The sequence below is a fragment of the Camellia sinensis genome, chromosome 7 (genome assembly GCF_055761805.1).
Source record: "Camellia sinensis isolate YWXY chromosome 7, ASM5576180v1, whole genome shotgun sequence".
NCBI classification, from domain to species: domain Eukaryota; kingdom Viridiplantae; phylum Streptophyta; class Magnoliopsida; order Ericales; family Theaceae; genus Camellia; species Camellia sinensis.
In genome coordinates, this window is record NC_138967.1 from 73,333,974 (window position 1) to 73,360,942 (window position 26,969).

At 31.8% G+C, this 26,969-nt stretch overlaps 1 protein-coding gene across 2 annotated transcripts; it reads right to left on the minus strand.

Annotated features, from left to right (window-relative positions):
• Positions 1-14,052: 14,052 nt before the first annotated feature.
• On the minus strand, positions 14,053-21,195 carry LOC114301345 (Transducin/WD40 repeat-like superfamily protein). 2 transcript variants are annotated; one of them, XM_028246303.2, is made up of 2 exons: positions 21,035-21,195; positions 14,053-15,348 (listed from the first exon to the last, which is right to left on the minus strand). In XM_028246303.2, the coding sequence occupies exon 2, from the start codon at positions 15,293-15,295 to the stop codon at positions 14,228-14,230; it is 1,068 nt and encodes a 355-aa protein (XP_028102104.2). In that variant the 5' UTR covers positions 15,296-15,348; positions 21,035-21,195; the 3' UTR covers positions 14,053-14,227. The 2 variants fall into 2 exon arrangements, with proteins under 2 accessions (XP_028102104.2, XP_028102105.2); XM_028246304.2 differs by having other exon boundaries at positions 14,053-15,300; positions 21,035-21,182.
• Between the last annotated feature and the right edge of the window lie 5,774 nt (positions 21,196-26,969).

Here is a 26,969-nt window from a genome sequence, read left to right on the forward strand (position 1 = left end):
CTATTATACCCTATTGTAAATTTAGGAGTTGTTTGGGATGATGTAAATAAGTGTATTTTTTGACTTTTTACGAAAAGATGTACAATGTCATAGAGAGGTGACATGACTCAAATAAGAAATGATGTGACCCAAATAAGATAAAAGGATGTGTTAAAGTAGAACATGCCAAACAACTCCTTGGTAATAACAATAATATACATTAAACCCTAAAATAATTTTTTTTCTCATAGTATACCCAAACTATTTATATGTGTTCTTTATATTCAACTCTCTTTATCTTCTTTCCTAAGTTTTAATTATTTTCTCTTCATCTTCTTCCACACTCCAAAACTCCAATCCACCTTACCAAAACTCACCATTATCATCAACGTCATTGTTTGTCATTATAGTTATTATTTTAGAATGGTTTCTAACTCAACAGTCATGGCCGCTGTTTCAAGATCCCCTTTGATCTGCCACCCATTACTGTCTTCTTCTACAACTCTCTTATTTCTTGTCGTTACCAATAATGCATAAACATATATATACTAGTGGTTGGGCACGTGCGTTGCACGTGACACAAGATTTTTCATCAACTATTAGTATTATAATTATGCATGTCTCTTAAATTGGTATGTGATATGTATACAAAGTATGAAGACTTGTATGGATAAATTGATCTGTATCCAAAATACAACTAAGTAAGAAATGAATACATACTCGGCTTAACAATTTAAATGATAAATGAGAAATTTTATAAATATAAATATATTGTGATGTCTCAAGTTCTTTTTAAAACAAATTAAGTATTTCAATCTAGAATTTCCACTTATTTTGATCCTCTTTACTACTTTGGAATATTATAAGTCTCATGTTGTTGTTTGTTCTTTCTTTGGAGTTACTCGAGTACATCCTAGTGTGTTCCAGGGTGTTATTTTTCATTTGTGAGTGTTGGAGTGAGTCTGGGATTAATGGGAGTGCATTAAGGTAGCTAATGTCTCTATTCTTAGTTGGGACCACTCAAGTAATACTTTTATCGCTCGAGCGGTAACGTCGACCTTCCAGTATCTCGTTTTGCATTCTAAACTTCTGGGAGTGTGTATTCTTCGCTCGAGCGAAAGTTTCATCACTCGTGCAGTCTTTTGCAGGGAGGAAAGAGATTTTGGGAATTGGCATTTTTTGCTTGAATGCATAATTGTTCGCTTGAGCAATCTTAGAATTTGAATTGATCTCTCAAGCGCAGGATTGTTCGCACGAGTGGTCTGTCTGCAGTCTACTTTAAAAAATTTGTCAAATCACTTAAAAGTTGAGCCTTACACACTTCTCTTTCACTTTTCACTTCACTCTCTCTCTTTACACTTTACTTTCTCTCATCTCTCTCTAGAAAATCCTTCACCCATGTTATTTATTTCCTTGATCTCTCCACATCCTTTGAGATTTTGACCCAAGTGTTTTTATTAATATTAGGGAGCTCATCAAGGGTTACATTTTGTGCGATAGAGTTCGGATTTTAACACCATCAATTTTGAGGGTTTCTTTTCTTTTTTTCTCCAAATCTTGAGGTAAGGAGTTTCTTTGAGTTATACATATGTTTTTGGCATGTCTACCTTTTTTGTTATGATTTTTAATGGAGGGTTTGAGGTTTGGAGCGATAGGTTTTGGAGAGTGTTTCAAAGATAATTTTTATGTATCTTGGTTCAAATTAAGTTGTTTTATAAATTTATGAACCTCTTGGATGTATATGGAAGGATAATGTCTTGAAAATGTAGAGGAAAAAAAAAAACCTCTTTTGATTAAACCCTAGCTTTTTAGGAAGAATTGGAGGAAAACAGATTTTTTTAAAGCAATAATGAAATTGTGGAGATTTCTATAAGAAAATGATGAGATTATCATATGTGGTCATGTTGTTTGAAATATCCATGAGATGGATGGATGTTATTTTAAAATTTTGGATAGCATGAATATATATATATATATATATATATATATGTTTGGACTATGAAATGAAAATGAATTTTGATTGTGAATATGAGATGGTATCATATATCGCATGGATATGATTTTGTTGTAATTTGGGCAAATGTTGAGAATTATAGAATGTCACGATGAAACTTTATAATTACAATTCATTTCATTCATTTTGCACAAGTTTTGAATATTGTTTATTCTGGCAATGCTTTAGCAATTGATTTATTGTTTTCAAAAAATAATTAGAAATCTTGAAATGTTTTTGGTTAAATACATTTGGCAAATCAGAATAGGGGATGTAGATGGTAATCTTTAAGTTGGCTTGAGTGTCTAGAGTGAAAGACCAAAAATATGCTCGAAGGAGCGGCGCGGGCCCCAGGCTAAGGCCCCTAAGGCCTGTGCCTAGGGCCCCCAAATTTTAGCCCAAAATAAGGTCCCAAATTTATTAGTTTTATATTAGATTAAAAGTTCAAAGCCCAATCTTTTTTTATTGTTTGAGACCCAATCTAAAAGGCTCCTCAAAAAAATCTAGTGGGCCAAATTAAATATATATATATATATATATATATAATCATTGTTCGGCCCAATTAAAAATTTATATATTTGGTCCAAACAAATATATATGATATAATGAGTCCAAATAGAGTCTAATGTCAAGAATTTAATATAATAAATAACTTTATCTTAATTTTTTACCGTCTCTCTTTATCATATTTTAATTGAATAATTTTACCCTAATTTCGTTTCCTTAATTTTTTTGCCCTCTCTCTTTATCATTATTTAATTGAATAATTTTGCCTTGGTTTTTTCTCCCAATTTTTTCCCAATAATTTGTGTTTCATTATCAAATAATTAGTGGATTGTGATTGTGTTATCAAATACCATATTACAATAACATAATCATTCCGTTAGTAGACATCGGTGCTAAACTATAAAACAACAAGACCATACTTTATCTTTTTTGAGTCTTTGTAATGATTTTTTTATATCGTAATATATGAAAATAAATTTTAATGACTATATGTATAAGGAAACTTTTTGTAGCTACTAAATAATAAAAAAATTAGGTAAATTTTTATTTTATTTGTAATTTTTTTTATAAAAAAATATATGTAGGAGGACCCCACTTTCAAAACCCACCTAAGGCCCCATAAATATCAGGGCTAGCCCTGCGGAAGAGGTACCGCGTGCCTTCCGGTTAGGAGTCGGTAAAGTGAGAGATTGGGAGTGTTTGTTATGCCTATTGCAGTACATCAGCCTAGGAATTACCTGAGTCGTATTTATCACCCCATATTTAAAATTTTGAAATTTATCGAGATAATAAATTGTCTTAAAAGATCATTGCATATGATTTTCAATGAATAAAACTTATGATATTTGGAACATGGGCATTGCATTCAATGTAAATAATACTGCTTAAACATCTATACTTTGCGAAGATACCTCTACTGGGTTTTGTGCTCACCCCTAGTGGATTTGTGTAGGAAATGATGTTGTGATCCCGTGTAACTAAGGGCATAGAAAGTCTTTTGGGAGTAAGAGACTCTTTTCTTTTGCGATTATTTTTTACAAACTAAGGGCTTAAATTGTATGGATTAGTTAACCACTTTTGTGTAACCAGGCTTGAGCCTCGGAACTTGTAGCCCTTGAGACATTTCTTCGTTGTTTATTTCTTGTTATTGTAGGGTCGCACATGCTATGAATTTAACTTAGGAGAATTTGAATGCGTAATTGTTTTGTGAATCTTTTTTGTAAATCTCTTACATGAATGAAATATGAATTTAGAGATTTGATTAACCAAATTGGAATTGTTTAATGGATGGGATCATTGGTTATTTTATGTCAATTATTTGGGGGCTTTAAATATTAATTTATAGTTAGATTGTTAAAATCACAATCTTATCTGAAACAATAAACAATAAATAAGTCATTTAAATATGTAGTATTATACAAATCTTTTTCTATCAACTTTCCACTTTAATTTTTCATAATCCGTACCTATAATACAATTAAAAGTATGAAATTAGTTTGACAATTATACAATTTTGTTTAATAGTTGATCTCATAATACAAATTTATTAAACCCACTATTGCATATTATTTGCATACTATTGGTATAAAAATACATTAACATCAATATGTAATATATTTTTATACATCAAGAGTTGTTGAATCTTGTTACATATGCCACGAATATCTTGCATGATGAAAAATATAATATTAGTCATTAGTATATTGTTATTTATGTAGAAAATGTGAAATAAATTTTTTTAAGAACATGGAATGATATTATAATTTAATATTTCAATCGATATGGGAATTTCATAATTATTTTCACAATATTTATAGATCTATGCTTGTAAGTGTTTGCAGGGTTACTTTCATGAAACTATCAAGTTACATAATTTATTATGCCATCTGTAAGTAATCAGTATATGACAAAAAATTGATCGAAACTTTTTATTTGATGTACTTACTTTTTGAATCATTAAATTGCTGTGATCATGTTTGGGTATCATTTGATTTTTTTTTTCCTTATAATTTGACTAAACTGTGTGTATGAGATAATTGTTTTTTTTTTTTTAATTTCACAACAGATAAGACAATTCCTGTTTCAGCTCGTCTAACTTTACTTAGAAAGCATGTTACAATAGATTTTTTGTAATTTTTGTTTCACCATCTTCTTATTTTTCTTCTTGCTCACCCTTATAACTCATTGTAATAAAAATATTTTGATGAGTAAAAGTTTGAAGCGATATCATATTGTTATGAATTTCAAAATTTATGTTTTCTCAATAATGTGATTTTTTCTATGAAGAAATTTTTAAAAAAATACAATTATGTTGTGATAGAAGTGTTTTGCAAAGTCTTAATTTATTATTGAAAGTGTTTGTTATGGACACTTGTTTGTATAATATGTATGTATATATGTATTAAACATAAGTTGATAGGAGAATAATACACAATTTCATAGTTTTTTCCTACAAAATATAACTATATTACTAAAACGATACATGTTAAAAAATTAAAGTATTCAATGGTAATATAGCAGTACAAATTGACAGTGTATGAATACAGCAACATATATAAATTTTCATTTATATTTTTTGTATATATTTATATATGTAGACATTGACATATATAAAATATTACAAAAGTAATATGTGAAATCTTTACAATAATATAATACAAGAAACAATGATAAGTTAATTATTCATAATTAAATAGTTAGTCATAATGTACATGTTTAGTGTTACATTTTTGTATGTATGCACCATTTTTTAATTAGATTATTAAATTCACATAAAAATTGAAAGCAATTTGTGAATAATTTGTGTAAAATTAGAGATTAGTGAAGAAAAAAAAATTAAAAAAGAGAAGCTTATAGTGTTTGCTTTGGTTTGTTTTTTCAAACTTTTGTTTTGAATATTTTGGTTTTTATGTTTTTTGTCTTTGATACTGTTTTTTTTTTTAATAACCCTTTTTTTAATTCACTTAATTTAATACTTTTTTACTTTTTAATTTTACTTTTAAATTCAGATTCACATAATCTAAATACATTTAGAAAATAATTTATTGTGTATTCTTCTTAGAAAAAATTATTAATATTAAATAATAATAATAATAATAATAATAATAATAATAATAATAATAATAATAATAATAACAAAAAAAATATAATACTAAAAAATCGGTACATGTTTGAATTTATCAATTTTTTTACCAATATTTTACTTTTTAATTCTATTTAGATTATTAGATATTAGATTTTCATGTAAAAGTGTAATTCAAATCTAAAATATGAAGAAATTCCAGTATCTTTAATCACCAAAACTAAGAAAATATAAAAATAAAAAAAAACAAAAACAAAAACTGAAAACATATTTAAAAAATAAAACCGACGGAAGTGATTCTTGTTTCGAATTCTGACATCATACCTTAGTTATTAAAGTACAATGTAAAATATTACAGTTCATAAAATATAATTTAAACAAAAAGAAAGTGTATGAAGATAACCTGTGAATTTTTTGGATAGAGCATAAATCTCTGTTTTAAAAACACATACATTGAATGCATATAACTTTAAGATTCAACCAAAATTATTCACAGTGATTTGATTCATGATGGACAATAGTAAATATTATGTACATTAGTGTAGAAGCAGACATAGGAAATAAGAAAGAGTAATTATTTTTTATTCTTCAATCATTATTAATCTAAAAAATAGGAAGGTGGCTTTTTTTTTTTTTTTTGGTAAACTACCAATAGGTTGTAATAGTTAAACTTCACTCTCATAAAGTTTTATTGAAAATAAGTCATAATAAAATCGTCGTTAAAATCAATTTTTGTGATGATTTTTTGCATATATTGTTAAAAATTGACAATTAGTAACTTTTTTTGTCAAGATTTTTATAAGTTGTCGTTAAAATTTACAATTAGTAACGTTTTTCTGTGACGAATTTTTGACATTGTCCCTTAAAGTTAAAAATTAATAACGCTTTCTTGTGATGAATTTTTAAAACTATCGCTAAAACTTATAATTAATGATATTTTTGTGATAAAATTTTTAAACTGTCGCTAAAAATTAACAATTAGTGACTTTTTTAATAGTGTTTGATGAAAAATGTCATTATTAAATAATAAATCCACCTATTACAACCTACATGTAAGTCCTTTTTTTTTAATAAAAATGGAGACAGTTTGTTTATATTTATATAGCACTCTAGAAAACAGATATATCGCTTTTGAGTGGTCAACTCCAAAAATAAAGAGATAGTTCGTATATACAACTCAAAAAATAAAAAGATAATTTATTTATATAGAACTCTTCATAATTTTTAAAAAATATAATAGATTTAAGAGATAAAATTAGAGTTTAAAAAAAATAAAAAAATATGACAGAATCTTTACATTTTATAATAATAATAGATATATACACAACTGGTCGTGACCCTATAGTTGATTCCATCTTCCGTGATTGCTTTGACCCTTTAGTTGATTCAGCAACGGGTCATCACTTTATTCCATCAATGGTTTATGGGTGGATATATTCAACTGCAAAGATAAAAAGACCCTAAACATTTTGCCCCAAAATATATCAAGAATTTAGAGATTTACACTATATTTGATTGGAAGATTCGAAAAGGGATTTGGAAAAAGAAAGGTGTGTAAAATTAGGTAAAATATAAGTATATTTTATTCACATTTCACCTACCTTTTCTATTTCCTTTTTCAAATCTTTTCTCAAATTCTCGAACCAAACACAACATTAATGTACCTTTTGGAATTCAATAATTTTGAATACAATTTTGGTGCATTTGGTTACATTTTTTAATCAATTATTCAAAATTCAAAATCTAAAACCTAAAACCTGTTTGGTTTAAGTTTTCACAAAATTAATTTTGTTTGGTTTTTAAATATTGGCCAAATATTTTTACTATGTATTAGATGTATATGATCCAAATAGACTTAAACAGTAAACAAAATGTGAAAAACTCAAAAACAAATTTAATAAATACATAAGACATTAAAATCATATTAATTTTTAAAGGGGAATTTTTTTTAAGGTCCTTGATATTAAGGTTTTACAGCATAAAGGACACTCAATATTTTCATAATGTCTAAGGTCCCTCAAGTTGATCCAGAGAAAATTGGTCCAGAGAAATTTCTCTAGATTTCGGAATTTCTCTCCAGAGAAATTTTGAATTTCTCTGACTTCGGAATGTGTTTTAACCAAATTTCTCTGACTTCGGAATTTATCAAATGTGTTTTCATAATGTGTTTTAACCAAATTTCTCTAACGATGCTGTTTCTCATGATATTAAATGTGTTTATCAAATGTGTTTTCATAATGTGTGTTAACCAAAATTCTCTGAAGATGTTGAAAGAAGCTTTGGCAAAGCGCAACAGTGAATTACAAGCTTCCAGGAGTATTTGGCAATGGAACTGAATTTTCTCTGGGTTGAGAATTTCACTAGTAATTTAGCTCACAGAACGTCTATTTCGATTTTTTTTTTTCATTTGAACTGAATTTTCTTTGGGTTGAGAATTTTCTCTAGGTTGAGAATTTCTCTGGAGAAAATTCAGTTCAAATGGAAAAAAAAATAATCGAAATAGATGTTCAAAATAAAGAGAGAGAAAGCTCCCCTCGGTAACAATGGTGTTCTGTTATCTCCTTCTCCTCATCCATGAGTGAGATTGAGCATGTGAGTTTGTTCTTTCATAGGTTCATCTTCTCGCTTTTGAAGTTTTGGACCCGATTAAGAGGCACAGAGATAGAGTTCTGCTTGGTTTTGCTTGCTTTGAGTTTTGTTGGTGTTGTAATGGTGTTACCATTTTTGAGGGTGCTCTAGGTTGTGTATGGAGGTATCTTCCAAGCAGCTGTCATATCACTCCAGTTATGAGGTGCCGCTGGTATTTGTGTGGAGGATATTGCAGGTCTAGACAATGGCTGAGATTAGTCCATCTCTGTTCCAGGGCCGAAGTTATACACGTCCGAGGTGGGTCTGTTGCTCTTCTTGCGCTGTGATGTGAAGAGTGGAACCAAGTAGACAAATCGTTCGCAGAGTTCATACACTGTTACTTGTAAGTGGATTCTCTTGTGTCTATCATCAATCAAGCATATATATATATATATATATATATAGATGTATGTATGTATGTATGTATGTATGTATGTATGTATGTTACATTTATCCTTGATTCTGCAAATTTTAGGGTTCAAAAGTCTTCAAATTTGAGTTCTAAATCAATCTCAGGTTCCATATCAATTTGTTTATCACTTGTAGGCAAGGTTTTGTAAGAGATTGATTGAGAATGGCAACTGAACCCAAGACACCAACTAAAGAGTCAAAAATCGACCTATTCGAAGACAAATTTCTCAGATATATGTTTAGGGACCTTAGACATCAAAAAATAATGTTGTGAATCTCTTCCATTACGAAAAGTGGGAGAGGGACCCTAGTTAATTTTTATTTTTATTTTTATTTTTTATATATTTCTTATTATTCAGTAATTTTATAAAAAGTTGCATTGTGTGATTAGATTAAATTAGATACATCTAAAAAATAAATTTAGATTAGGTAATGAAAGAAGTAATCAAATTTAATTATAATATTGCAAAAAAAAAAATTGACTACAAGACAAAAAAATACAAGACCTAAATTCATAACCAAAAAGTTATGAATTTTTAAATTTCTAAAAAACATTTTCAAAATATACAACTCAGAACAAATTTGAAAACTCATAACGAAACAAGTTTCGAATTTTCAAAACTCTTTTCACAAAACTATTTTCCCACTGTTGTATATTTGTTGAACAAAAAGAATAAATATAATGAGAAATTTATTTAAGGATTTTTGAAAAAGTTTTTCAAAATGGTATAATTTGAGATTTTGGATTTGTTCGTTATTAGGATATACCTTAAAAGATAATTTAGAGACAAAAAATTATATAAAATGTATTGAAAGTAAATTATAAATCTAAATAATTTAATAAAATATATTAAAAAATTGAACGTATTTAATAATTTTTTAAGTGCATCCATTATAATTTTATATAAATTTACATTTACCTGTACTGACATTACCACCAATAGCATTTCTCATTTTTATAATTAATTGATTGACTTGTTTTCTTTTTGATTTTATTTTATATAATTTTACATTTACCTGTACTGACATTACCACCAATAGCATTTCTCATTTTTATAATTAATTGATTGACTTTTTTTCTTTTTAATTTTTTTTAGTAGATGAGAACTCAGACCGAAAGATCCTCCAAAAAAAGAGAGACAAACTAACAGGAGGAGCCTGACCCACCGCAACTACATGGCCTTTTCTCAAATTAAGTCAAATTATTAATTTATTTTTCAAATTACGTCTAGTTTGGACAAAATTTTTAAATTAGGCTAAAACGTGATTATGATCCATGTTTTCACCATTTTTGTAGCTGTCGCGTAAAAATTTTTTGAAATCGTAAAAGCGTGGTTAAGAAGACGTGGTTACAAATCACGCTTTTAAGTTAATCATAAAACGTGGTTTCAAAACACGCTTTTAAGTAAAAAAAATTTTTTTGTTGAAAATGTGGTTGTGAACCACGCTTTAACTGTGCTTTTAAATAAATTTTTTTTTTTTTCATAAGAGCGTAATTCGTAACCACGCTTTTACTATTGACCAAAGAAAGCGTGGTTATCATCAACGTTTTTATTTGAGAGTAATAGTGCTATTTCTGACCAAGCTTTTAAAAAATATTAAAATGTGATTAAAATAAAACTTGAGTTTTTTGTAGCTCAGATGGTAGTGCATTTGTTTTGCCTGGCAGAGGCACGGGTTCAATCCACGGCATTTCCAAACGGTTGCTATTTTTCAAATTAAATTCAACTCTCTTTTTTTTTTTTCCTTCCCCTCACTCTATACTTCATATATTTATTATGTAATTTTTTATCAAAAAAAAGTAAAACGTTTGTTTGGTTAACTAAAAAAATTCTCTACAAAATACAATTTTTTTTAAAATGTCAACATAATTGTTTAAAAAGTATTCAATGTGTTTGGTTTTAATTTTTTTGGATTTAGTTATTTGAAAAGTGAATTTTTTGATTTTCGTATTTTTTTATTTTTAGTGAATATTTTTAAAATTTTAAACATTTTTTTTTACTTTTTTAGATGCACCTTAGTTAGATGTATCTAAAAAGTAAAAAAATTGTGAAAAAATATTTTAAAAAATTAATAAATACATAAAAATACAAAAAATGTACTGAAAAAATATTTTTTTTAAAAATATATTTTAAAAATATTCACTAAAAATATTTTTTTAGTACATTTTTTATATTTTTATGTATTTATTAATTTTTTAAAATATTCACCAATACAAAAAATGTACTAAAAAAATATTTTTAAAAATTAATAAATACATAAAAATACAAAAAAATGTACTGAAAAAATGTATTTTGAAAAAAAAACATTTTAAAAATATTCACTAAAAATATTTTTTCAGTACATTTTTTGTATTTATGCATTTATTAATTTTTTAAAACATTCACCAATACAAAAAATGTACTGAAAAAATATTTTTAGTGAATATTTTTAAAATGTATTTTTTTTTCAAAATACATTTTTTCGGTACATTTTTTATATTTTTATGTATTTACTAATTTTTTAAAATATTTTTTCACAAATTTTTTACTTTTTAGATACATCTAACTAAGGTGCATCTAAAAGAGTAAAAAAAATAATTAAAATTTTTAAAATATTTACTAAAAACAAAAAAATACGAAAATCAAAAAATTCAGTTTTCAAATAATTAAATCCAAAAAAAACTCAAACCAAACACACTAAATAGTTTTTAAACAATTAAGTTGACATTTTGAAAAAAATTGTATTTTATAAAGAATTTTTTTAATTAACCAAACAAATGTTTTACTTTTTTTTGATAAAAAAATTACATAATAAATATATAAAGTATAGAGTGAGTGGAAGGGAAAAAAAAAAAAAAGAATTGAATTTAATTTGAAAAATAACAACCGTTTGGAGATGTCGTGGAGTGAACCCGCGCCTCTGCCAGGCAAAACAAATGCACTACCATTTGAGCTACAAAGAACTCAAGTTTTATTTTGATCACATTTTAATATATTTTAAAAGCGTGGTTAGAAATAGCACTATTACTCTCAAATAAAAACGTCGATGATAACCACGATTTCTTTGGTCAACAGTAAAAGCGTCGTTACGAACCACATTTTTATAAAAAAAAACAAAAATTTATTTAAAAGCACAGTTACAACGTGGTTCACAACCACGTTTTCAACACAAAAAAAAATTACTTAAAAACGTGGTTTGAAACCACGTTTTATAATTAACTTAAAAGCGTGGTTTATAACCACATCTTCTTAATTAAAAGCGCGATTTGTAACCACGGTTTTACGATTTCACAAAATTTCCACGCGACAGCTACAAAAACAGTGAAAGCGTTTTAGCCTAGTTTGATAATTTCGTCCAAACTAAGCCTAGTTTGATAAATAAGTTGCTAATTTGACTTAATTTGGGAAAAGCCCCTAACTACATACCCTTCCAGGAGGCGTAAAACTACAACCGAGGCAGTCTAGAAGGACAAAAAAATTACCCTCCTTTCGGCCCTCAAATCCCTCTGGCCTCGTTTGTTTTCAGAGACAGAATGAAGGAGATTAATAGTGAGGAGATTAAGTAAAATTGTATTTGTTTTAATGATAGTTGTTAATGTGAGGATTGTTAAATTATTTTTATATAAAATAAATATAAAATATAAAACAAATAAAAAAAATACAAAAACATTAAACATTAATGTTTTAAAAAAATGCCCAACATACAAAAAAAATTTAAAAAATAAAAAATAAATAAAAAAATTTCAAAAAAAATAGAATAAATAAAATAATAATTTTTACTTAACAAAAAATATAAAAAATTAAACATTAATGTTCAAAAAAAAATGTCCGACCTGTAAAAAATAAAATAAAAATTTTATAATCCGCCAGACTATTTTTCTAATACCAAGTCCTACAGGCCTATCCTAATCCCCTCCCCAAGGAGATTCGTAGTCCGAAAATGATTACGAATCCCCTCTCCATCTCTCAAAACAAGCATGATGTTAGTGAATTCTACCTCACTATAAATCTCAATCCCCTCCCTATAACCCAAAACAAATTGGGCCTCTATCCCATTATACTAAAGCAATGCGGTCATTAAATCTTGATAAAATCTTAAAACACAAAAAATAAAAATAAAAATAAATATTTGATACATAATCTAACTACTGTGAATATTTTGAAACATGATAATTAAAGACAAAAAATCCAATGGCCTCATTAAACACAGGATTCGTTTGGAAAGTGAGTTGACTTTTTAACTTTTTGACATTTTTAACCTGGGGCTAAAAAATCTTGTTTGGAAAAGACTTCTTAGTTTTTTTTGACATTTTGTAAGTGAAAGAATGTAATAATTATGAGTTAGATATAATGTTTTATCTTATTGAGCTAAAAGACCTATTTTATCTTTTTATAATTAAAATAGCTCCAAACTCAACCCAACCCTTCTTCCCAAACGATGCCACAACTCATCTTACCATGAAAACTAACAAGGCATCAAAAACTGGTAACCTACTAACCACACCAAGAAAACATCATGTCATATCATAGTTAATGCCTACCTTCACTCTCATAATTATAAATAATAATTAATTAATTAAATTAAATTCTTGCATGCACCATACTGTATTGTCTAGAAAAGAAAAATATAGCTGAATCTGAATTAACTTTCAAACCCAACAACAAATAAACTGGAACAACACAAGTTGTCTTCTTCTACCACAAGTTTAAAATTTGTCTTGTCATTTGACAAAAGCAATCTATTGACTGAGAATCACCACATCCTCACACCCAAGCCAATTTTTCTTCAAACCCAAGTCCTAGGGGTATTGACACTGGGTTAACAAAGGTTTAGTATTCAACACACCCAAACATTTAACCACGAAAAGAAAAACACAAATTCACTCAAAAGCAGCAGCAGCAGTATTTACATAGTCCTGGACTTTCGGAGGGGCCAACTAAATTGTTCAATATGATAAACACAAGACCACCATCAAGAAGACTACAAGAGTAGAAACAAAGAAATCAAACATGCATTCAACTTTATGATCAGCAGCTAAAAAGTCTACAAGCTAAATCAACCAGACAAGGTTTCGTTTTCTTCAGTACCAGTCGAATAGCCAAAAAGCATAAAGCATGAACCTAATAGCCCAAAGCAAAGGCTGATGATTATATCAGGAGGATTACAAAGAAATTATATGACTAGCAAAGATAAGTGACACATTTACTCCATTAACTCCCTTCTCATAAGAAGAAAATGGCCTTCAAACAAATAAATATATATTTTTAAGTTGGGCCTGGGTGAGACAAATGAAAAGGTGGGATCCCAAACCAATTTTGGTCCATCACACCATCTGAATTTAACTCCATTTCCCCACAAGTTTACTCAGGCCAGTGTGGGTTGTCGAGCTCAAACCCTCAACGGTGTGATAGTGACAATCCAACAGGTAAATAAGAAAAAGGACAAACACCAGACGACGAACATTTATCCATGGTTCTTAAAAGAGCTTAACGTAGGGATTGATGAATGCATGACCAAAGTTCCATGATGCAATCATTTGAGCTAAAATGTATAGCAATACTCAAGGATGTCAAAATTCAGCTTAAAAATTACAAAAAAACCTACAACCTTTGTGATGCTTTAGAAGACTTGCATACCCATGAAGGTTAATGAAATTGCGGGGCAGTTGCAGTAGAGATCTCCCCCAGATAAATTTGTTTATCGCTGCTGCAAGATCCAATAATTGGTTCAATGGGATGGAAAACACATTCATTTACCGATCCTGTGTGGCCGGGGAGTCTGTACAAGATGCGTCGAGAAGTTGTATCCCAAATGTACACCATCCGATCTGAACTACCAGCTGTGACCTTGCTTCCATCAGGTGACCATCCACATTTCAACAAGTTCTTCTCAAAGTTGTGTTGATGACCTTCCAATATCTTCACACAACGATTTTGAGGAGCATATGGCCTCATGTCCCATATGCAGAGCTTGCAATCCATGCCATTGGTAAGAAGGTAGGACCCATCTGGACTCAATTGCATACCAGTTATCATATCCTGATGTCCTTGAAGCGTCATGGTAACCTCGTTTCTCCGCAAATCCCAAACCTTAACATCGTTATCTATCCCACCAGAGTAGATTTTATCCGATGCGTCAGAGAAACTGACAGCCGTGATTTGGTATTTGTCTGGAAATGTCTGGATTGCACCCCTTTGACGCATATCCCAAAGCTTTGCGGTGCCATCATCAGATCCACTGATAACAAGAGGTGGGCCTCTACGGGAAGGACAGCATGAATTCACAAAAGAAGAGTGTTCTGCCATCTTTTTTATCTGTTTACCGGTTTCTACATCCCATGCCCGAAGGGTCTTGTCAGGACTGGCTGATATTATCTGTGACCCATCAGTAGTCCACTGAAGATCCAAAACAGCATTCTTATGCCCTTTCAAAACCATGAAGTTCTTGCATTCCCCAAATGCATTCCAAAGAAAAATTTCTTTGTCATGTGAGCCAGATGCAATGACTGTTCCGGCTGGATTGAACTTCATCGTGTATATAGCACTCTGATGACCTGTTAACAACATGATAGGTGACTCCAGACTTGATGTTCTCTGCTTTCCATTTGCCCCTGGTGCTGGAGGACCACTATAAGGAACAGTAGACCACTCCATTGGCCTTGGACCAACCACAGATAGAGCATTTTCACCCTCTCTTGGTAATGTTTGCATCATGGCTTCTGCTAGTGTTCAACAAAAGGATGAGCAACTAATGATACCTATCAACTCTGTTCCAGAAATAACAATTTTTTTGTAAGTCCCATCACTAAGAAGCACATATGACATGACAACACTTTGATTCTCCAAAAAAATGCAGGACACACAACATGGTGGGAATACAGCAAAAACAAATATATGTACATATATAGATAGATAAGGAAAAAAAATGTAACACAACCCTAACTAACACATTCGTAAACAGTTAATTACCAGAGAATTGGGCATATGCAGGTTAATTTTTTAATTAACAGAGTATATAAATCTTTTTAAACATTCAAAAACAGTTAATTCCTATAATATAACAATAAAAATCAAGTGTTGATTGCTTGCTTAAGGTAATCATAACAGAGATATAAAACTTTTTAAACATTCAAAAACAGTTAATTCCCATAACATAACAATAAAAAACTAAGTGTTAATTGCTTGCTTAAGGTAACCAAAACCAAAACCCAAACCCAAACCCAAATAAAACAAATGGAAGAGAGGGAACAAAAAGTAAGAAATGTAGAGAGAACTGACGCAACTGGGCATAACCAAACCAAAACCCATAGATACCTTCCCTAACCCAATAGTTCAAATCAAAGACTGCGCTCTTTTTTCTGATCATGAAATGGAAATGAAAAAGAGGGGGGGGGGGGGGGGGGGGGGGGGGGGGACTATTTTTTCCCTGCCAATGCTGTAGGCTTAAGGAGGGCAAAGCCAAGAGAGAAAGCAATGGAGTGGAAAGCTTTGGCTCTTATATACTGCTGCTTGTACCTCTCTGTAACACTAGTACTCTCTAAGTCAATGGAACGTGTTTAATTTTATTATTTTGCTATGGAGATCCTTTGGGTGGTGTATCATTGTATTGGTTGAGTAAAAATCTGATCTAGACTTTGATGGGGTTGTTCATTTGTGCTCAGAATTGTCAGAAAAGTGCCTTGGAACTTAAATTTCTAATCTGGGTGTTGACACTGGGTCTCTTGGGGTCAACACCTACTTTTCTTTTTATTCCTCTTGTTGTTTCTGCTTTCTAGTGTCGACACCACCTCTTCCTGGTGCCGACACCGCTGGACCTGAGTAACACAAATGCAACACTGCTCGTGGGTACCGGGGCTTTGTTGTGTCGACACACAGCCTAATTCAAACTTGTAACACCACGGCTTTTGGGTGTTGACACTCCTGGAGTTGTCGACACCTGACAGAAAAATGCAGAATTTTTTGCCACGTTTCTGCCCTTTCTTTTGGGATTTTTGACTTTATTTTAATTGACTTTGGGCCTAATAACGCACTATTGTCCTAGTACTATAAATAGACCCTCAAACACTCTCTTTCCTCACTTTTTCTTTCTCTTTCTCTCTCTCTTTTCTTTCTCTATTTCGTAACCCACTTCTTTTATCTCTCAAACTCTAGCTTTTCACACAAAACCCTCAAATCTCCTCACTTTGGATCATCCCCTCACCTTGCTCCTTTGAGACAGATTGTAGAGTTTGTCAAGGGCTTCATTCTAATCTTAGCAGATCGCCTTTTCGCCACCGTCGACTTTTGGGATTTTTCCCTCCTCTTGTTTGAGGTAGGGATTTCTATTAGTCTAGTATGTTTGTTGGATATGTGGTATTTTGTAGCTATGGATTTTGGGGGATTTTGGGATTCATTGGGGTTTTGGTAAAAGCTATATAGTATCAAAGCTAGGACTTGTTCTCCTTGTTTTTAAAATATTAAAGTTCATACTTCTAGTTAGCAAACGGTATCTTGATTTCAAAGATTCGGCTGTAAAATGAGAAAGCCCTAAATTTTATGAAAACCCTAAAATGGGAAATTGGGGATTTTGGTTGTGTATTGAAATTTGGTTTGAGAAATGAGAAATTGTGTTGAAGATGGAAGAAAATCTAGAAAATTAGAATATTGTTGAGTTGCTGGAATTATTTGAAACACATGAAATGTTGGGAGTCGTTGATATGTATTGATGGAATGGATTTAGTTATGCTCTAGTATTGTCATTTGTGAAATACTGCGATAGAGATAACTGTTTTTAAGCAATTGGTGGAGGATTGCATGATTGTTGTATAAAGGAATTGGAAACTAGGGAAAATGGAAACTTTTGCAACTTATACATCACACTGGCATTGCATGTTTTTTCATGTATATTGCTGCACATCTTTTGAGGAATTGTTCTTGGAACTCTTTTGGAAATGATTGGAACATTAAAGTAAAATAACTTGGTCAAATCTGGGATGTGTAGAAAACGTTTGTAAATTGATTAAGTTGGCTTGAGGTCCTCGGTGAAAGTCTGGAAAACCGCACAGAGTCCGGTGTCCAATTGCCCTTCTAGTTAATAGCCGATAAATGTTGATTTTTTGTAGTTTTGAATAGACTACTTGCAAACACATCACCTAGGAATTTCTAGGGTGTTATTTATAATTTAATAATTTGTTTATGAATTATGTGAAAAATTGATTTATTTTGGAAGCATCGCATTGTTGCATTTACGAGCAAAGTTCTAAAAGGCTTTACTGAGGCTCTCCTCGATGCTCGCCTTGAGGCGAGGCTATGGCAAAATGCCTCAAGGCTTTGATTTTTAGGTTTTACTCCCCAAAGGCTTGTGCAGACAGTCTTGAGACATGCACCTTGGGTGCGCCATGTACACTTTTTACGCATAAGCATGTGAGAAATAAGCATATAAAGAGTTTACCTTAGGCTCTTGTTAAACTTAGCCTAGTAGATGCTTTAAACATAAAAAAGTAAAAAATAAAAATAAAAATAAAAAACTCATTTTGCAACTATATTCTATAGGAAAAATTAAGTAAATGACCAATCAAGAAAAAAACACAAAGTTAATGCTTAGTGGGAAGCTCAATCACCAAAACTGAAAATACCAATTTCACTTTCAATAAAGCAAAGCATCCTTCTCTGCAATGAAAAAAAATATTTACACTTTTATATTTAATTTTGATATATTTATTTAGTGTTTTAAAATATTTAAATTATTTACTAAATATAAAAATTTGAAATGCTTAAACCTCAACGCCTTAAGGCTTACACCTCGCCTCATAAGGGGTAAAACGTCTTATGGTACGCATTTGCCTTTAAAAACTTTGTTTATGAGCAACGAAAAACATTGACATGCAATGGCATCATTTGTAAAGCTCATATCCTTTTGTAATGTTATCTCTACTGGACAATTGTGCTCATCCCTTGGTGGAAAACCAATTTCAGGTGCAGGTGAAATGCTCCCACCTCCTTGAAAGCTCATGATCGATGTTTTGATGTAAGAATGCTCTTGCTTTGTTGTTTTTTTCGTAAAGCTTTTGAGCTAAATTGTATGGCTCGAAACCCTCTTTTTGTAACAAGGTTTTCAACCTTGAAAGATGTAAGCCCAAAGGGCATTTTACTTGCTCTTTACATTGTTGTATTAGGTATTCACATGTTATAGATTCAAGATAGGAATATTTTGACTGTATTATTGCATGTGAATCTTTTGGGAAATTCTCATATTTCAAATGATGCAATGTCATGGAGAAGAAGTTTATTTTGTTTGCGACGAAGCCTGTTGAATGTTGAGTATTACATTGACTTTAGTATGTATATATATAATAAATATCTTGAAAAAGGATGAATATGGAATTAATTAATGTTATTCAAGATTACAGAAATTGGGGCGTTACCATATATATACAAATATATATATGCATCTAGGGCCTTTTTTGTTTGAAAATGTGGTATGCCTATGTTTTCCAAGGAAGACTTAGCACAACCACTTCGTAGAAGAAATATTCTGAAACCACTAGCTGCAATCAAACTAAAGGAAAGCCTTGATCAATATGAAATTAATATTTTATTAATGTCAATGAGTAATGCTCTCTATTCGATTATTCACACAGACCCATCGATGACTTATTGGCTAACTTAGTGCATTACTTGAGGAATGGTTTCACGAAAATGGAGACAAACTGGAATAAAGTCCAAGAGAGATCAAAAGACAGTTAGAAAGTTTGTCAGGGGAATAGTGCAGTGGTCTGGATGCACTCAGCAAGAAATTTAATTTGACTTAAATAGTTTCATTAGCTCCTGAGGTATTATAAGATGAGACCATGATATAGTAGGGTATCTAAGATAGATTAAATAGTAGATTGTGAATAATTAAATTCTGCAAAAGTCAAATGTCGCTTATTTTGTAAAGAGTTCACTAGATTATTTTTTTTTATCAACAAGAGTTCACTAGATTAGGAGCCCAATTGAACACGTTTTCTTGCTAAAGATAATCGACCATATAGAAGAAGAATTAAAAATTTAGCTTGATCGTGTTTTAGTAGAGCTGGCTCTCGATGCTCCCACTGGATCAATAAAGAATCTCTCCACAATCTGCTTTTTTCTCACTATGAGTATAAAAGTTCAACAATCCAAAGATGCCTTCTCAAGTTAAAAGCTCATTTTTATTTATTAGAATTTTAACTTTGTAATTTTCCAATTTGGACCCATTAAAAACTTCCAAAATATCTCGTGTGAAATCAGGAGACACATGTCCCTCAAGTGTTCGGGGGAAAAATAAAATAAATAATTTAGGACACATCAACATGTGTCCCAGCATCTCCATGTCCGACGACATGTGTGAGATGCCTATCTTCATTTAATTTATTAGATCTTTAACTTTGTAATTCCGGTTCTGACCCATTTTGGCCCTTCCGTGTCCAGCACATGTGCAAAATCAAGGCATGTGTGTCCCTGCCGTGTTCGAGGAAAATAAATTAAAAATTTAAGACATATCGGACAAGCATACATAACAGAATGTCCATGCTTCCCAAATCATCATATCAAGAAAATCAAGACTGATATGAACTCAAATATTTTTAGAGATGAAACAAAAACACAAGCCTTGAGTATTTCACTGAAACTCAAATTAATACATCTAAGGACTTATGGTCAAAGGAGTTGACAACCTAACATGTAATTGTATTCTCTATTGAAATGATAAGTTCTTGCATGCATGGAGGTGGTGGAGACCTATTTATAGAAGTGTTTCACCTTAAAGGCGAGCTCACCTAATTCTGTATTTGGTTAGAGGATAGATTTGGAAAGAGAAATGAAAACTATTTGGTTAGAGGATAGATTTGGAAAGAGAAATGAAAACCGTAAGTGCAATGCGAATAAAATATACCTAAATTTCACACACCTTTACCTTTACCTTTACCTTTACCTTTTCCTTTTTCCTTTCTCTTTCCAAATCACTCAACCAAAGACAGCGTAAGTGTATAGTGTCACACATTAGGTGGAGTCCATGGCCCGACAATTTGGAGTTGAAGGCTGCTATTGGTAGCGACGCCAAAATTCTCAAAGGCATCAAGGGCCTCAGAGGTCGCAAAGGTGGTTGAGCAAGCTACTCAGATACCAGGAGGTATGAAGTGCACTTCAAAAATATCCTCTTGTAGAGGTTTCTCTCTAAAACCGATCAAGGTGCAAACCCTTTCGGGGAGGACAGCACCTTGACGATGTGACGACACGTATTTCTTCTGGTTCTTCTACTATTTCATAACCACAACAAGTATAACAGCCACAGCAACTTAAAGAGATCAAGAATAATAACATCCATAACAATTAACCAACAGCCATAGTAGAAGAAAAAGAATGAAAAGAGAGCGAGACGAAAAAGATAGAAAAGAAAGGCAAAAATGGACAGAGCTAGGGCTGTGACGAAGAGGGAGAGAGAGATAGAGAGACCTGTGAAAGTTTCGGACGGTGACAATGTCCCTTCTCCGGCGAGTCGACAACGGCTTCCCCTTTCTCAACCTTTTCTTCAGCTACGCTCTCTTTTCTTCTATCTGTCTGCCCATCGATTGGATTAGGGCTGTATTTTGAACAATTGGGCATTTTGCTTCAATGTTTAATATTGCATTTTGACCCCTACTAAATAGTTAAATTTCAAAAATTCACCTTGCGTGTTCCATATTTTACAAAGGTGTCCCTCAGCCTGTCTACCCGTGTTTATGGGTGCAATTTGGGTAGACTTGGCCAAAGCCGCCAAATAATTCGGGTAATCCAAAACTTAAATTATATAGATATAAATAAATAAAAATATTAAATATACATGTAAATTATAAGTCATTAGGTTATATTAAATGAATATATATTATAAACACGAGTAACATAATATAAAAACTTCATTCAAAAATTATAAAGATCACTGTAACAGCATATCAGTTCTTCAATTCTTATCTATCTTATATCATATAAATTATTTGGTTTGAAGTTATTAAAGATTTTACCAAAAATATAAAAAAAATATTAATAGAGTCTAATTTTAACAAATTAATAAACTTAAGGGTTTTTTGGATGAAGCTTTTAGCTAAAATAATAAAAAATTCACAACCAAAAAAAAACTAAAAATTTTAAAATGTCATATCTTACACATCAATCCATTATTTTTTCATTACAACCATTTATTCCAAAAAAAATATATCCCAAACTAACTAACTTTTTTCATCTCATAAAAACATCAAAATATCACTAAAAAAGTTTCCTACAAGAGCTCTTAGTCGTACAAAAAAAAAAAAAAAAAACTTTTTTTTTGGTGCAATTTAGGCAATTCAGGTAATTCAAGCTTAATTCAGGTTGGAGTAGATAGCTCTCAGCACAACTCAGACTGAACTTAGACAACTTCTTAACCCGTCCGAGTTGTAACCTTACCCATGTCCAAACAAGAAAAATAAAATTAAATATCCGGACACCTTCAAATAAGTGTTCAACAAATGTTCAAGATATGTCCAAGCTGTTAGATAATGTCTCAATGGGACCACATAATTAAATGTGGTGTTATCATTTATAAGAAGCCTATAATTTAAGTGATTCAATTTAGTTAATAGGCTTAAGGGTATATGTGTTATGGACCTAATGTGTAGATACTAGTTGTATAATTTCTATTTCTATGAGGGGCAGAAATAAAAATTAAAACATATTGGTTAAAGTTGGTTTTCATTACCTTTCAGTTTTAAAACCAATAATGGTTAATTTATTGGTTTTCATTACCTTTCAGTTTTAAAACCAATAATGGTTAATTTATTGGTTTTCATTACCTTTCAGTTATGAAAACCAATTACAACCTTTAAAAGGTTATGGTCCCTATTCCTTCCTAAGGTGGAAAAAAATAAGAACACTGTTTTGTTTTTCTAAATCCTCTCAAGGAGAAACATAAGGCACCAAAGGGGAAAGGATTAAAAGGCAATAACATAGTCAATATCAAGGTTTTATTGACAATCAGACGCTTCCGTTTAACTGTTCATCGATGGATTCAGGTATGTCATTTTGTCTTGATTTCTTGATGATATACATGGTAGATGATCCGAAACATGAAGTTTTATGTTCTGAAATTTATGTCAACAAGTGGTATCAGAGCGGTTATATCATGTGTATTATCAGAATATATATGCTTTTATTCATCATATTTAGTTTCTTGGAATCAGATTCTGTTTTTTGTATTTCTGTTTTTCCCTCTGCTGCAAATTCTGTTTTGTTTTCTGGAAATGGAACATAATTCGGATGGGCGGTTCATTTTTCAAATGGTGAACATCGTGTATTTATATATATATGTATATAATTGGGATTGCTGCAGATTATATAACATATACGGGGTAACAAATTTAGAAATCTTTAAATTTAATGTAATTTCATACAACGTCTACGGAAATTTAATTTTCTAATGTTCTAAATATAAGTCAATTCAAACAAGATGTCACAAAAGTGATATCTCTTGTCTAGATTGTTTTATATGGAATGTTTTGAAATTCATGTCTGTGTATCTCATGCGGGTATTTATCGGTCCAAAGACATGATTAAGACTTGGCAGAATTACACACACATTTTGTGGTGATAAACATGTGCCAATTGTCAAGGAAACCTAATGTGAATAATAAATCCATCAAAAGATAGATTTGTTATTTGACATAACTTATTGTCAATGTTTGATCATTACAACAAGAATACCACTTACAATTAATATCACTACCCAAAGGCTTGGTATTAATGTTGTGCTCGGTATCTTGAGATGTTGTCATTAAATTAATTTATTTAGAGATTATCTGTTTGGTAACTTCATGTGAGTATAATTGTTTATTCCTTTTATTTTCTTTTCGATTCAGCTTTAATGTCGACTACTTCAATCTCTGCCAACATGAACAATGTTCCAATGTTAAATGGAACAAACTTTAAGGACTGGAAAGAGAACATATTGATTGTTCTCGGCTGCATGGACATAGACTTGGCATTAAGGATGCCAAAACCGAATGCTCTCACTACACACAGTACTCCTGAGGAAACTGTGTACTTTGAAAAGTGGGATCGTTCTAACAAGCTAAATCTTATGATCATGAAGCGTGGGATTCCAGAAGTTTTTCGGGGTGCAATAACAGAGGATGTTACCGTTGCCGGTGAATTTCTTTTAGAAATTCAAAAGCGTTTTGCTAAAAACGATAAGGCTGAAACAAGCACGCTTTTAGCAAGCTTGATTTCAATAAAGTATAAAGGCAAGGGTAATGTTCGCGAGTACATCATGGAAATGTCTCATCTTGCTTCAAAACTTAAGGCACTAAAGCTCGACCTATCTGATGATTTGCTCGTGCATTTAGTTCTCATCTCTCTTCCTGCACAATTTAACCAATTTAAGGTCAGTTATAACTGCCAGAAGGAGAAATGGACTCTCAATGAGCTCATTTCATTTTGTGTGCAAGAGGAAGAAAGATTGAAGCAAGAAAGGACTGAAAGTGCTCATCTAGCAAGCACCTCCAAGCATACGGGCAAAAGAACGCATAAGGGAAAGGAAGTTGCTATTCCTCAGGGTCCTTATGCTATGCATGTGTGCATTCATTCATCAGTATTGCATGCACCGGGCTCGGCGCATCATACTAATTGCATAGTATTTCAAATCTAACTTGAATACATGTTATCTGTTGCATTTCACATGCCATCCATAGATTAGCCAAGCCTATTCTAGCTGCATTTTGCCTGCGATGCATTAGCCATCTTAACATGGACTTGGATCCTACATTTGATTACTAACATGTTCCTTGATTTGGCTTGGAGTACTAGGTGAGTGTTTATGCTTTAGCATCTCGCATGAGTGTGAATGTTAACATGAAAGCATGCTTCCCATGAAGCTAACCGCTTAGTTGATTTACTGCCTGAATGCCTGTGGGTGAAGGTTGGATTGTTTGAATTGGAATAATTCATCGAAATCCGTATCTTAGTCTACTTGCGAGTAGCAAACCTCAAATCATTTCCAAACAATGGATATGCGATGCTTTGTTCCAAATTAGGCAATCTAGTCTATACTTTTATATTGTGCGCGTCACATAGTAATTCTAGGCTAATAACCGGAATAAGAACACATAATGTTTTCAAAACTTGATATCATGGTTAGTAGAGGCCGATCTTTGATCGGGGGAGCGGGGGTGCTCATAGTTGACCTTCCCCAATCGTACCCAAGTTCCCGAGCCGAGACAACTTTGGTGATGACGGACACGTGGCCTTAGGCAAATGAGTCAGGGTTTCCTAAATTCCCCCATAAAAAATATTTAGGTGGCGACTCTGTATCTGGCAAAGCAGTCAATGTTTGGCACTTCTTCCTAAAAATTTGTTTTTCAATACGATTTTCCAGATTTGGACTCTTTGGTGATTTATCAATCTCACATCGCACATTGTGAGATCAGATTAAGAATTGTGACAATTTGAGTCCGAACTGTAGTGAGCTCAAATGAACAAAACGGGAGATTCCCTGCCGGGATGTCGACATTTCATGCTTCAGCTAGCCACCGAAATGGCAGAAGCAAGCAACAGAGATTTGGCAGTGATTGAGCGAAATAATGTCTTAAACAATGAAAAATATCTCTCTAACTATTACATGACAGATGAGGAATGAGAAATCAAACACCTTTATCTTTCATATATGTTTGTATGTTGTCTCATATCTTCGTTACTGGAGTGTAAGACAATGTTGTTGTTCATCTAACGTACGGATGTATTTCAAGTATTTGTTTTATGAACCTAAAGTTTATGAAATAACTACATTTATAACTGCACATTTATTAGTTCATGACTTTCTTTATTGAATTGCAATGAGTTAATGAATGTTCTTGATTAATGAATGGATTAATGTATGTTGAATTATGTGAATACCTAAAACACATAAAACAGAACAGGTAGCTCGGTGAAAAGCTTCCCTTAACTGGGGCTCGTGAAATAGGAATCCTGTACGTAAAGAATTTCAATCTCCATCGGGAAAGAAGAAAGAGTCGCCTTCCAATTCTTGGAAGTCCAGTCAAAATGATGACTGTGGTAAGGAATGGGGGGTTGACAGATAACTAAACTTGGGGGGCTGGACAAACAAGCTCAAAGCCAAGTGGTTGGTCCAGTTGGGGAACTAAATTTAAAACCCAATTGGTTTTACTTGAATTGTTTCTCAAAATCACTATTTACAATTAATTATACACAAACAGATTTACCTCAACACCAATTTGATATATGTGGGATTCTCAATTCAGAAAGTCACATGTCAACAGTGAATTCACTGATTTACCTTACAGTGAGCATGCCCTTATTTTGTCGGTATATGCAGATGGATTGTCAAGTCATGTGACTTGGTGCATAGGCTTTGATTTTCTCGATTTTTTGCTCGATTTTTTTATTATAATGACAACTCATTTGTTATTAATATATGTGGGATTCTCAATGCAGAAAGTCACATGGCAACAGTGAATTCACTGATTTACCTTACAGTGAGCATGCCCTTATTTTGTCCGTATATGCAGATGGATTGTCAAGTCATGTGACTTGGTGCACAGGCTTTGGTTTTCTCAATTTTTTGCTTGATTTTTTTATTACAGTGACAACTCATCTCTTATTGATATATGTGAGATTCTCAATTCAGAAAGTCACATGGCAACAGTGAATTCACTGATTTACCTTACAGTGAGCATGCCCTTACTTTGTTGGTATATGCAGATGGATTGTTAAGTCACGTGACTTGGTACACAGTAGTTGCTTTACTCTGTTTTTTCATTCTAGTGACAACTCATACCTCGTTCGTATATATGGGATTGTAATGCAGAGGCATCTTTCTAAAGCCATTCATAACCAACTATATAAACGACTAAAGGTGAAGACACAACCTTACAACTCATTTCGCCCTACGAAATTATCATTCATTTGTTTTAAAAAATTAGCATGGCTACATGGTTCATGGGAGGGAGTGGGAATCGCAGAGGTGGTAGGAACTTGCAAAGGGGTGACAGTTTACGACGAGGAGGGGGAAGACGAAGTGGCGATGCTGAAGATGAAACACCATTTCCTTTGTTAGATGCCTCTTGTGCTTATCATGATAGGTTTGGGAAGTGACATTTTGTCATGCCCAAGTACTATCGAGATCCATGTGGTTTGGTGGAGCAACCATCAGATAATCAAACAGGATATGGTTTAGCAAACGCTAGACTTCTGAAGTGGCCCGCACTATTTATAGAGCGAGTGCAAATGGAAAGATTATGTTGGGAAAATCGACTAAAGGTGCCAAAAGCACGTTCTGTTGAGATCCAAAAGGAAGATCCTGATAATGTTGATCGACTATGTGAAAGACTACAACGTGAGATTTCTCAAATGCGCCGTAGGTTAG